This window comes from Mustelus asterias, chromosome 19, assembly GCF_964213995.1.
Source record: "Mustelus asterias chromosome 19, sMusAst1.hap1.1, whole genome shotgun sequence".
NCBI lineage: Eukaryota > Metazoa > Chordata > Chondrichthyes > Carcharhiniformes > Triakidae > Mustelus > Mustelus asterias.
Window position 1 is genome coordinate 1,391,198 of NC_135819.1, and position 13,080 is coordinate 1,404,277.

The 13,080-nt window shown below is 45.7% G+C and overlaps 1 protein-coding gene across 3 annotated transcripts in view; it reads right to left on the reverse strand.

Annotated features, from left to right (window-relative positions):
* Positions 1–3,252: 3,252 nt before the first annotated feature.
* LOC144507671 (adhesion G protein-coupled receptor E3-like) overlaps positions 3,253–13,080 on the reverse strand; it is an 81,241-nt gene continuing 71,413 nt past the window's right edge. For all 3 annotated transcript variants that reach the window (XM_078234832.1, XM_078234833.1, XM_078234834.1), the window contains 2 exons: positions 10,779–10,880; positions 3,253–4,548 (listed from right to left, as the gene is read on the reverse strand). In XM_078234832.1, the coding sequence (XP_078090958.1) occupies positions 4,462–4,548; positions 10,779–10,880 (189 nt within the window). In that variant the 3' untranslated portion in view covers positions 3,253–4,461. The remainder of the gene's footprint in view (positions 4,549–10,778; positions 10,881–13,080) is intronic.

Sequence of the window (13,080 nt, forward strand, 5' to 3'; positions counted from 1 at the left end):
GATAAAAGCTTCCTAGTGTATCAATAGAATCACACTTGGAGTAAAAAACCTTAGCCTCACACTAATGCCAAAATCAAAAAAGAGTTGGGGTCTAGTCTAACTTCATAATATACCTTAAAGTTTCTGATCTGGTCCTGAAAACAGCCCCCTCAAGGCTGCTGGGATTCAAAACTTGCTCAATTTCTTCTGCAATAATTCGGGGAGAGGCGATAGCCTACTGGGATTATCACTGGGTTTATTAATACAGAAACTCAGCAAATGTTCTGGGGACCTGGGTTCAAATCCCGCCACGGCAGATGGTGGAATTTGAATTCAATAAAAAATATCTGGAATTAAGAATCTACTGATGACCATTGTTGTAAAAACCCATCTTTTTCACGAATATCCTTTAGGAAAGGAAATCTGCCGTCCTTACCCGGTCCGGCCTACATTGTTTCCAGAGCTACAGCAATGTGGTTAACTCTTAACTGCCCTCTGAAATGACTTTGCGAGCCACTCAGTAAGGGCAACTAGGGATGGGCAATAAATGCAGGCCAGCCAGGGGAGCCCATGTCCCACGAATGAATAAAACAAATTGGATATTTTCAAAACTGTCTTTGCAGTACAACTGCTGCATCTTTTACTGTGGGTTCACGTGTTCAAAGCGTTCTTGTTCCAGGATAGGCTACAATTCACCCCGGCATTAACCTCAATGAAGTATAAAATTAGCCTTGCACGCAATCCCATCAACATTTGCCCAAGACCGCAAGAAACCACAAAAGGTTGTGAATGAAGCCCAATCCATCACACAAACCAGCCTCCCATCCATTGACTCCGTCTACAGTTCCCGCTGCCTCAGCAAAGCAGCCAGCATAATCAAGGACCCCACGCACCCCGGACATTCTCTCTTCCACCTTCTTCCATCGGGAAGAAGATACAAAAGTCTGAGGTCCCGCCAACCGACTCAAGAACAGCTTCTTCCCTGCTGCCATCAGACTTTTGAATGGACCTACCTCGCATTAAGCTGATCTTTCTCTACACCCTAACTATGACTGAAACTCTACATTCTGCACTCTCTCCTTTCCTTCTCTATGAACGGTATGCTTTGTCTGTATAATGCAGAAGAAACAATATTTTTCATTGTATACCAATACATGTGACAATATTAAATCAAATCAAAATCCTGAGAGGCGGCCTGGGGTAAGATCGTCCTGAGCTCTGCAGAAGAACCCCCTCAGGTTATATCACTCACATTGAACCTTTACAATAAATATTATATGTATTACAATTATACTGAAACACCTCAGAATGCAACTTGATTGAAGCGGACAACTTAAATACCATTTGTAATGGCCATTTTGAAATGTCTGTAATGTTTCTTTGACTGGATTGAAGTACCTCAGAGTATAACACGATGTATGTAGAGAACCTGAATATTACTGCACTTTGGGTGACGGCCATTTTGAAATGTTTATAACATTCTTTCAGATATTTTAGAAATCATAGAAATCATAGAAATAAAGCACATTTTTTGCAAAATGACAGTCATGTGGACTCGAAGCATTAACTCTGGGCGGAATTCTCCGTTCTCGGACGTCCCGTCCCCACTGCCAGCAAGAATGGGGAATTTGGCGCTCAGCCACATCTCCTTCAGCGGGACTGGAGAATCCCAGCCACCGGCGAGGCCGGAGAATTCTGGCCTCTTGTTCCTCTCTCCACTGTTGCTGCCAAACCTGCTGAGTTCATCCAACATTTTCAGTTGTTACCTTAGATTGTCCTAGCTTTCTGCAATTTAACATTTTTTTTAAATGTGACTTCAATTTATTCGGAGTTTGACCTAATTCTCCCTCACAGGAATGTTGGGGTGCACACTCGACATATTGATGAGTATAGAATCATAGAATCCCTACAGTGCAGAAGAGGCCATTCGGCCCAGCGAGTCTGCACCGACTCTCTGACAGAATATCTTACCCAGGCCCTCTCCCCTGTCCTATCACCATAATAAGAGTTTTAACAACACCAGGTTAAAGTCCAACAGGTTTATTTGGTAGCAAATACCATTAGCTTTCGGAGCGCTGCTCCGAAGCTCTCAGGTAAGCGTTCTCCAAGTTGGCCTTCATGACACACGACAGCGCAGTCGCTGAGCAGAAACTGATAGCCAAGTTCCGCACACATGAGGACGGCCTAAACCGGGATGTTAGATTTATGTCACATTATCAGTAACCCCCACAGCTTGCCTCCTGGACTTGCGGGCTGTCCTGTCTGGAGACAATACACATCTCTTTAACCTGTGCTTAATGCTCCCTCCACCCACATTGTCTGTATCTTTAAGATCTGGTTGGCTGTAGGGATTCGCATTCTAATCAGTATTCTGTAACTTGATTTTGTGTCTCTGTGCCCTGTTTGAGAGCAGATTTCCACTCCATCTGACGAAGGAGCAGCGCTCCGAAAGCTAATGGTGTTTGCTACCAAATAAACCTGTTGGGCTTTAACCTGGTGTTGTTAAAACTCTTACTGTGTTCACCCCAGTCCAACGCCGGCATCTCCACATCATGACTATCCCCATAACCCATACGTTTCCCATGGCTAACCCCCTAACCTACATATCTTGGGACACTAAGGGGCAATTTAGCATGGCCAATCCACCTAACCTGCACATCTTTGGAGTGTGAGAGGAGACCGGAGCACCCGGAGGAAACCCACGCAGACACAGGGAGAACATGCAGGCTCCATACAGACAGTCACCCAAGGCCAGGATTGAACCTTGGTCCCTGGAGCTATGAGTGCTAACCATTGTGCGACGGCGGCACAGTGGTTAGCGTTGCTGCCACATAGCTCCAGGGACCCAGGTTCAATCTGGCCTTGGGTGACTATCTGAGTGGAGTTTGCACATTCTCCAGAATGTACTCCAAACCTCTGTTCTAGATTTCTCCTTGCGAAGCCTCTCCACCTCTCTCTTTGTCTTCGTTAATCTTCAAAACCTAAATTTTTGATCAAGTTTTTGGTCACTGGTATCCAATATCTGCTCAGGTGGCCCAGTGGCTAATTTTGCTTGATAACAATCCTTGGAACATTGAACTATATTAACAGTGCTATACAAATACAAGTTGTTGTTGGGAGACATAGGGCATCAGGCAGGGGTACTACAAAACCCCGCTGATGTTACATGTGAGAGTGTTCCAATCTGAAACACTGGTTTCCCATATGGTGTATTATTATTCTTCTGATCTTAGCAAGAAACATTTGTGCTGCAAGTGAGAACTCAGACCTCTTGTAAGCCAAAAAATAAAGAGTATTTATTAAAGTCGAAGAAAGATAACAAAACACCACAGAGAGCAATCTTACACTTCAGCAAATTCCAAAAGACGCGCTGGTTAGATGCATTGGCTATGCTAAATTCTCCCTCAGTGTACCTGAACAGGCGCCGGCGTGTGGCGACTGGGGGATTCTCGCAGTAACTTCATTGCAGTGTCAATGTAAGCCTACCTGTGACGCTAATAAATTAAAAAAATTACCAGAAAGCCCTCAAAGACTGAAAACCCAAAAGTATCTGTTTCCCCATAATCCTAAATTCTGCTGATACCCGCTTTTCCCAAACAACTGCCATAATACTATTGGTCAAATCTAGCCAGTGATTACCACACCGTACATCCTAAGTGGCTGTGCCTTGGGAACGGTCTTAGGTTCAGAGAAGAACACCGCCTTTTGTACAAACTGGCTTTTGCCTTCAGCACTTTATCGCTAGCTGAGCTGTTTCCAAAGAGGGCCTGCCCTTCTCCCCTGCTCTTCAGTTGCCTTCAGCTCCTAATCTATGGCTGAACTGGGGATGGCTGCCTCTCTCTCTCTCTCTTGCTGCTGCTTCTTCAACACCTCATCTGGATCGAAACTGCTTCCTGACACCCAGCACCCTGATTACGAATTGTCTCAATTGCAAAGAACACCCTGCCCCCTATTCTTTCCTTGTCCATTCTTTCTCTTAGCTGCTGCCTGGACATGCTTTACAAAATACGTGGCAGTTTGATTTTACTTGTGTGATAACCTGCAGGACTTGCATGGGGAATTACTGAATGCCCTCACTGCAGAACTGGTTGAAAAGGAGCTCCCTGGAGACTGGTAATTAACTAACCAGATGGAGCTCGTATACTGAACCCTGTATAAAGCAAGACCCTGAGTGGGTCCATGATTGCATTGTCCCGGTTGGGATTTGTTTGTGTTCACCTCAGGCTTGTGGTTTTGCTTTATTTTATTTTGTGCAATAAAGCACTGCTCCTTTGCAGCTGACTCCTGGAGTTATTATAACTTATGCAAAATCAAAATATTCAATTTAATAGCTCCCCGCCATTTTGAGACAGAGTTTGATATTAAAATGATCTGTTAGTTCAAAAAAGACAGAAGGAAGCTTAAAACCAAGAACAGCTGATATTTAAGTATTTAAGCTTTTCTTTTAACTCAGTTGGTGATCTAAGTTGGAATTCAGTGATTCTAGTTCTCCTTGTTCATACTTTCGTCAGTGTCCAAGTTCCAGGTAACCTCTGACTTTGGTGAGAGACTATCCACAGTCTTCAGTACCTAAGAAAACATAACGTCATAGATTTTACATCTTCAGTATCATCTTATTCACGGTGGCACAGTGGTTAGCACTGCTGCCCACAACGCCAGGGACCCGGGTTCAATTCCTGCCTCAGGTGTCTGTCTGTATGGAATTTGTATGTTCTCCCCTTGTATGGGTTTCCTACGAGTGCTCCGGTTTCCTCCCACACTCCAAAGATGTCCAGGTTAGGTGGATTGGCTATGCGAAATTGCCCCTTAGTGTCCAAAGATGTCTAGGTTAGGTGGATAGGCCATGTAGATTGCCCCTTAGTGTCCAAAGATATGCAGGTTAAATGGATTGGCTATGCTAAATTGCTCCTTTGTGTCCAAAGATGCACTTGTTAAGTTGATTGGCCATGCTAAATTGCCTCTTAGTGTCCAAAGATGTGTGGATTAGGTGGATTGGCCATGCTAAATTGCCCCTTAGTGTCAGGGGGATTGGCAGGGTAAATACATGGGGTTACGGGGATAGGGCCTCGGTGGGATAATTGTCGATGCAGACTCGATGGACCAATTCCCCTCCTTCTGTTTGGTAAGGATCCCATGATTCTAACATTATTGATTTATATCTTCAGTATGGTCTAATTTGTATTTTGCAATCGCTAAGCGATGCAGCACGTTTGTTAATATTTGTATCCGTGACATTTCCCCGTGTAATTATTGGGGTTTACGACACATATGACTGAAAAGCTGTCAGCTGCTGGGGTCCCCTTTCATAAATCTTGATCTCCCAACCTTTTCTCTTTCTCTCTCTCTCTGGAGGTAGATGTTCTGAGGGAAGGTGTATTAGCAATTTTGAACAACCTGAGGGTCGTTAAGTCCCCTGGGCCGGATGGGATATATCCTAGGATTCTTTGGGAGGCAAGGGATGAGATTGCAGAGCCTTTGGCTTTGATCTTTGGGTCTTCACTGTCCACGGGGAGAGTGCCAGAGGACTGGAGAGTGGCGAATGTTGTTCCTCTGTTCAAGAAAGGAAATAGGAATGACCCTGGTAAGTGTAGGCCAGTTAGTCTTACTTTGGTGGTCAGTAAGTTAATGGAAAAGGTCCTGAGGGATAGGATTTATGACCATTTGGAAAGATGCAGCTTAATCCGTGATAGTCAACATGGATTCGTGAAGGGTATGTCTTGCCTCACAAGTTTGATTGAATTCTTTGAGGAGGTAACTAAGTGTGTAGATGGAGGTAGGGGAGTTGCTCTCGTATACATGGATGTTAGTAAGGTGTTTGATAAGGTTCCCCATGGTCAGCGCATGAAGAAAGTAAGGAGGTGTGGGATAGAGGGAAATTTGGCCGATTGAATGAGTAACTGGCTATCTCATAGAAAGAAGTTTAACAACACCAGGTTAAAGTCCAACAGGTTTATTTGGTAGCAAAAGCCAGTGTGGTTTTTGCTACCAAATAAACCTGTTGGACTTTAACCTGGTGTTGTTAAAACTTCTTACTGTGTTTACCCCAGTCCAACGCCAGCATCTCCACATCATATCTCATAGAAGACAGAGGGTGGTGGTGGATGGAAAATTTTCAGACTGGAGACCAGTTACCAGCGGTGTTCCACAAGGATCAGTGCTGGGTCCTCCGCTGTTTGTGATTTTTACCAATGACTTGGAGGAGGGGGCTGAAGGGTGGATCAGTAAATTTGCTGATGACACCAAGGTTGGTGGAGTAGTGGATGAGGTGGAGGGCTGTTGTAGGCTGCAAAGAGACATTGATGGGATGCAGAGCTGGGCCGAAAAATGGCAGATGGAGTTTAACACTGATAAGTGCGAGGTGATTCATTTTGGTAGGACTAATTTGAATGCGGATTACAGGGTCAACGGCAGGGTTCTGAGGAATGTGGAGGAACAGAGAAATCTTGGGGTTCATATCCACAGATCTCTGAAGGTTGCCACTCAAGTGGATAGAGCCGTGAAGAAGGCCTATAGTGTGTTAGCTTTTATTAACAGGGGGTTGGAGTTTAAGAGCCGTGGGGTTATGCTGCAACTGTACAGGACCTTGGTGAGACCACATTTGGAATATTGTGTGCAGTTCTGGTCACCTCACTATCAGAAGGATGTGGAAACATTGGAGAGAGTGCAGAGGAGATTTACCAGGATGCTGCCTGGTTTGGACGGTAGGTCTTATGAGGAAAGGTTGAGGGAGCTAGGGCTGTTCTCTTTAGAGCGGAGGAGGATGAGAGGTGACTTAATAGAGGTTTATAAGATGATGAGGGGGATAGATAGAGTGGACGTTCAGAGACTATTTCCTCAGGTGAATGTAGCTGTTACTAGGGGGCATAACTATAAGGTTCATGGTGGGAGATATAGGAGGGATGTCCAAGGTAGGTTCTTTATGCAGAGAGTGGTTGGGGTGTGGAATGGACTGCCTGCTGTGATAGTGGAGTCGGACACTTTAGGAACTTTCAAGCGGTTATTGGATCGGCACATGGAGCACACCAGAATGATAAGGAGTGGGATAGCATGATCTTGGTTTCGGACAAAGCTCGGCACAACATCAAGGGCCGAAGGGCCTGTACTGTGCTGTACTGTTCTGTAAGCTGTCAAAACCTTGACAGCTATTTGACTGAACAAAGTGTCTTTCACCTGAGAAGTTAAACCAAGACCCCGTCTACCCTCCCGAGGGGTTGCAAGAGCTCCCATTGCACTATTTCGATGAAGAATAAAGTAAATCCTATGTTCTCCCCGTGTTTGTGTGGGTTTCCTCTGGGTGCTCCAGTTTCCTCCCACAGTCCGAAAGATGTGCAGATTCGGTGGATTGGCCGTGCTAAATTGCCCCTTATATATAAATGTGGGGATTAGTGGGATAAAAACATCTGGGGTTTTGGGGTTAGGGCCTGGTAAGAGTCATAGAGTCATAGAGGTTTACAGCATGGAAACAGGCCCTTCGGCCCAACTTGTCCATGCCACCCATTTTTTTTTTAAACCCCTAAACTAATCCCAATTGCCCACATTTGGCCCATATCCCTCTATACCCATCGTACCCATGTAACTATCTAAATGCTTTTTAAAAGACAAGATTGTACCTGCCTCTACTACTACCTCTGGCAGCTCGTTCCAGACACCTAACCTGTGAAAAAATTGCCCCTCTGGACACTTTTGTATCTCTCCCCTCTCACCTTCAACCTAAGCCCTCTAGTTTTAGACTCCCCTACCTTTGGGAAAATATATTGACTATCTAGCTGATCTGTGCCCCTCATTATTTTATAGACCTCTATAAGATCACCCCTCAGCCTCCGACGCTCCAGAGGAAAAATGTCCCGGTCTATGCAGCCTCTCCTCATAATTCAATCCATCAAGTCCCAGTAGCATCCTAGTAAACCTTTTCTGCACTCTTTGTAGTTTAATAATATCCTTTCTATAATAGGGTGACCAGAATTACACACAGTATTCCAAGTGTGACCTTACCAGTGTCTTGTACAACTTCAACAAGACATTCCAACTTCTGTATTCAATGTTCTGAGCGATGAAACCAAGCATGCCGAATGCCTTCTTCACCACTCTGTCCACCTGTGACTCCGCTTTCAAGGAGCTATGAACATGTACCCCTAGATCTCTTTGTTCTGCAACTCTCCCCAACGCCCTATCATTAACTGAGTAAGCCCTGCCCTGGTTCAATCTACCAAAATGCATCACCTTGCATTTGTCTAAGTTAAACTCCATTTGCCATTCGTCAGCCCACTGGCCGAAGTCGGTGCAGACTTGATGAGATGAATAACCTCCTTTTGCACTATGGGGATTCTATGATTCTATGAAATTCTCCCTAGCGTGAATGCATCTACGCAAGCGATGAGGACTGTAGTCAAAGACAGACAAAAAAGTAATTGAAGTCACACAACTGACCTCTAAGGGGTGAAGGTGGTGTTGTGGTAATTACTCGGCTAGTCATCCAGAGGCCAAGGCTAATGCTCTCGGAATGCATGTTCAAATGTGGGGAGGAGGTGGCATATTGGTATTGTCACTGGATTAGTAATCCAGAGACCCAGGGCAAGATCTGGGGACCTGGGTTCGAATCCCACCACAGCAGATGGCGATATTTGAATTCAATAAAAATCTGGAATTAAAAGTCTAATGATGACCATGTTGTAAAAACCCATCAGGTTTACTAATGTCCTCGTGCAAGAATCAGGGGGGAAGGTGATGGCCTAGTGGTATTATCGCTCGACTATTAATCCAGAAACTCAGCTAATGTTCTGGGGACCCGGGTTCGAATCCCGCCACGGCAGATGGTGGAATTTGAATTCAATAAAAAATATCTAGAATTAGGAATCTGCTGATGACCATGAAACCGTTGTCGATTGTTAGAAAAACCCATTTGGTTCACTAATGTCCCTTTAGGGAAGGAAATCTGCCGTCCTTACCCAGTCTGGCCGACCTGTGACTCCAGAACTACAGCAATGTGGCTTTAAATGCTCTCAAGGGCAATTAGGGATGGGCAATAAATGCTGGCCAGCCAGCGACACTTCCAACTCCTTAATAATGGCCCCCTGGATTGAGTGATGCTCAACATCAAACAGTAAGAATTTCACCTTAAATCATTGCTAAAAGTGTCAACGCCATTAATAGTCCATTCAAAGGAAGCAAGCTGAATCATTCTAGAAGGACAGAATTGAAAAGCAGAGAGGTTGTGTTAAACTTGCATTGAGCCTTCAATTACAGTTGGAGAGATTGGCATCGTTCTCCTGGGGAAGAGATGGTTGAGAGGAGATTTGTACAAAACCATGAGGGGTCGGGAGAGGGTAGTTAGGGAGAAACTGTGAAAGGGTCGAGAATCAGAGGGCACAGGTTTCCATTCTTGGCAAAAGCAGCGATGGCAACATGAGGGAATATCTTTTCAGCCAGTGAGTGGTTAGGAACTGGAATGCACTGTCTGAGAGTATGGTGGGGTCAATCGAGGTATTCACGAGGAAATCGAATTGATATCTGCCTGGAAGATCATGTAAGGTCACAGAGAGATGGTAGTGGGAATGTAGCACTGATTCCCTTTGGAGTGCCAGTGCAGACAGGGTCGATTTTCTTTGCTATAACAATTCCGTCTACCTTGATTAGTCCATGGCCAGAATTCTCCGCCCTCGCCCGCGGCTGGGATTCTCCGGTCCCGCCGCAGTGAATGGGGATCTGGCTGAGCACCAAACTCTCCATTCTCGCTGGCAGTGGTGGCAACATCAGAGCATTCCAGCCCACATTTAAACTCCTGCGTACAGTTCCATAATTACAATCAAAGATTTGGGGGTAATGTTTTCAGTCCCACTCGCCGCGGGAATCGTAGCAGACGGGACAGAAAAACAGTGTATTTCAGGGACTGTTGAGTTGGGGGTGGGAATTTCCAGACTTGGGGCTGGGGCGACTGGAAAATCTTGCCCACAGGTGTTGGAGAAGGTACAAAAATTACCTCTATATTCGTGACACAGAAGGAGGCCATTCGGCCCATTGAGTTTGCACTGACAACAATCTCACCCAGGCCCTATCCTCACAACCCCATGTATTTAACCCGCTAACCCCCCTGACACTAAGGGGCAATTTACCATAGCCACCTAACCCACAAATCTTTGGAGTGTGGGAGGAAACCGGACCACCCAGAGGATACCCACGCAGACATGGGGAGAATGTGCAAACTCCACACAGACAGTGACCCGAGACCGGAATTGAACCCGGGTCCCTGACGCTGTGAGGCAGCAGCCTCCTGTGCCACCCTGCCACCCTTGTCTTAATAGAAGTCTTTAAGATTATGAAGGGCCTGATGAAGCAGAGAGAAGGTGTTCTCACTTGTGAGGAAGACCAAAGCTAAGAGCACGGATCTTATTGGCCATTCACACCACGCTCCCGCTGCGGCGAAGTCAAAGAATTTGGCGCCCAACTAAATCACCGTTCACTGCAGCAGGATGGGAAAATTCCGCTGGCATGGACGGCGGTAACATTCCGGCCTAAGGGTTATAATTTTAGATCGTCATGAATAAATCTATTGGGGAGTTCTGGCGAAATGTATTTACCAAAGCGTGGCTAGAATGTGGAAAATGTTACTTCGGAAGCAGTTGAGATAAATATTATCGATGTTGTCATGGGGAAATTGGATAAAGACGTGAGCAAGAAAGGGAGATGAAATTGGAGTTTGATGAAGAGGAATTGGAAGGATTGTACTGAGCGTAGGTTAGTCTGATTAGTCTGTTCCTCTGCTGCAAGTAGTAAAGGAACTGGTTCTTCCTTGAGTTACTCACCATCGCACTGTGAGTGGTCATGGTGGAAGAGTAGATATCAGACGTTTCGACTTTCTTTGATCTGCACATCTTGTTAAAGCAACTCAGGTATTCCCTCCTCACCTGGTAAAGTAACAGAGTACAGGAAATGTTCAGCATTACTGAGCCCAACTGACACCAAAGCTGAGGCTGAAACCTGCCCCTTGTCACAGCAACTCCCCACACAATCACAGATGGTGCAACACCTGCCCCTTTTACCTCCTCCCTCCTCACTCTCCATGTCCCCAAAACAATCCTGTCAGGTGAAGCAGCATTTCACTTGCACCTCCTTCAATTTAGTCTATTGTATTCGCTGCTCCCAATGCTGTCTCCTCTGCATTGGGGAGGCTAAACACAGGCTGGGTGACCACTTTGCGGAACATAGAATCATAGAAAAAAATCATAGAAATCCTACAGTACAGAAAGAGGCCATTCGGCCCATCGAGTTTGCACCGACCACAATCCCGCCCAGGCCCTACCCCCAAATCCCTAATATTTTACCCACTAATCCCTCTAACCTACGCATCTCAGGACACTAAGGGACAAGTTTTAGCATGGCCAATCGACCTAACCTGCACATCTTTGGACTGTGGGAGGAAACCGGAGCACCCGGAGGAAACCCACGCAGACACGAGGAGAATGTGCAAACTCCACACAGACAGTGACCCAAGGGAATCGAACCCAGGTCCCTGGAGCTGTGAAGCAGCAGTGCTAAGCACTGTGCCACTGTGCCGCCCCACCTTCGCTCAGTCCGTAAGGACCGAAGGAACACCTTCGCTCAGTCCGTAAGCATGGCCCTGACCTTCCCGTCGCCTCCCATTTGAACTCAGCACCTTGCTCTCATCTCTGTCCTTGGCCTTCTGCAGTGTCCCAGTTAACCCCAAGACCAACTGAAGGATCAGCATCCCATCTTCCAATTAGACATTTTACAGCCATCTGGACTCAACACTGAGATCAACAACTTTATCATGGAGTCCGTACAGTGCAGAATGAGACCATTCAGCCCATCGAGTCTGCACCGACTCTCTAACAGAGTATCTTACCCAGGCCCTCTCCGCTACCCTATCCCTGTAGTCCCTACCATGGCTAATCCACCTAACATGCACATCTTTAAACACTAAGGGGCAATTTAGCACGGCCAAACCACCTAACCTACACATCCTTTGATTGTGGGAGGAAACTGGAGCACTCGAAGGAAACCCACGCCCACGCAGACACGGGGAAAATGTGCCAACTCAACACAGACAGTGACCCAAGCTGGGAATCGAACCCAGGTCCTTGAGGCTGTGAGGCAGCAGTGCTAACCACTGTGTCACTATGCAACCCCAGGACGGATTTAGTCTGTGACATTTCTCCTCCGTCCTGACCCTTTTTTTAATACATTTTTTTCTGTCCCAACCCAATCCTCCCTCCCCCACAGGGCCATCTGTCACTTGTTCTTTAGTTTTGCTCTCACTGACCATTGTTCTCCTATTAACACATTCTGGTGTCTTACCCTTATAGCACTATTAATATCTTCTTTATTCTTTCACACTGCCTTTAACACCTCTTTTGTGTTGTGCCCTACACATCTTTGTTATAATCTCTCCTAGCTCCCACCTATCTCTGACTTTCTAACTTGTTGCATCCACCCCATCTTAAACATAACAAAATCCATCACATTTCTCTCTCTCTTTAGCTCTGTAACAGAGTTTCGCAAACTCAAAATCTTAACTCTGTTTCTCTCTCCACAGATGCTGCCAGACCTGCTGAGTTTTTTCCAGCATTTTCTGTTTTTATTTCAGATTTCCAGCATCTGCTTTTCTCTTAGTGAGGAGGAAACTATCCACTAACACGTACAAAAGTCTAAACCAATTTCTAACGTACTTCAACAGGCAAAATCTGTCAACTGCAGAACAATGGACTAGATTTCTGCACAGTAAGTATCCATATATTCACCCCACATTAAACGTTCAGTAATAAATATGTCCCATAGAACATTGAACAGCACAGCACAGGAACAGACCCACGATGTGTGCCGAACATGACGCCAAATTAAATTAATCCCTCCTGCCTGCCTTTGGTCCACATCCCTCTGTTCCTCGCATATTACCATAAGACCATAAGACATAGGAGCGGAAGTAAGGCCATTCGGCCCATCGAGTCCACTCCACCATTCAATCATGGTTGATTTCAACTCCATTTACCCGCTCTCTCCCCATAGCCCTTAATTCCTCGAGAAATCAATTCATGTGCTTATCTAAAAGCCCCTTAAATGCTCCCATTGTATCTGCCTCCACCACCA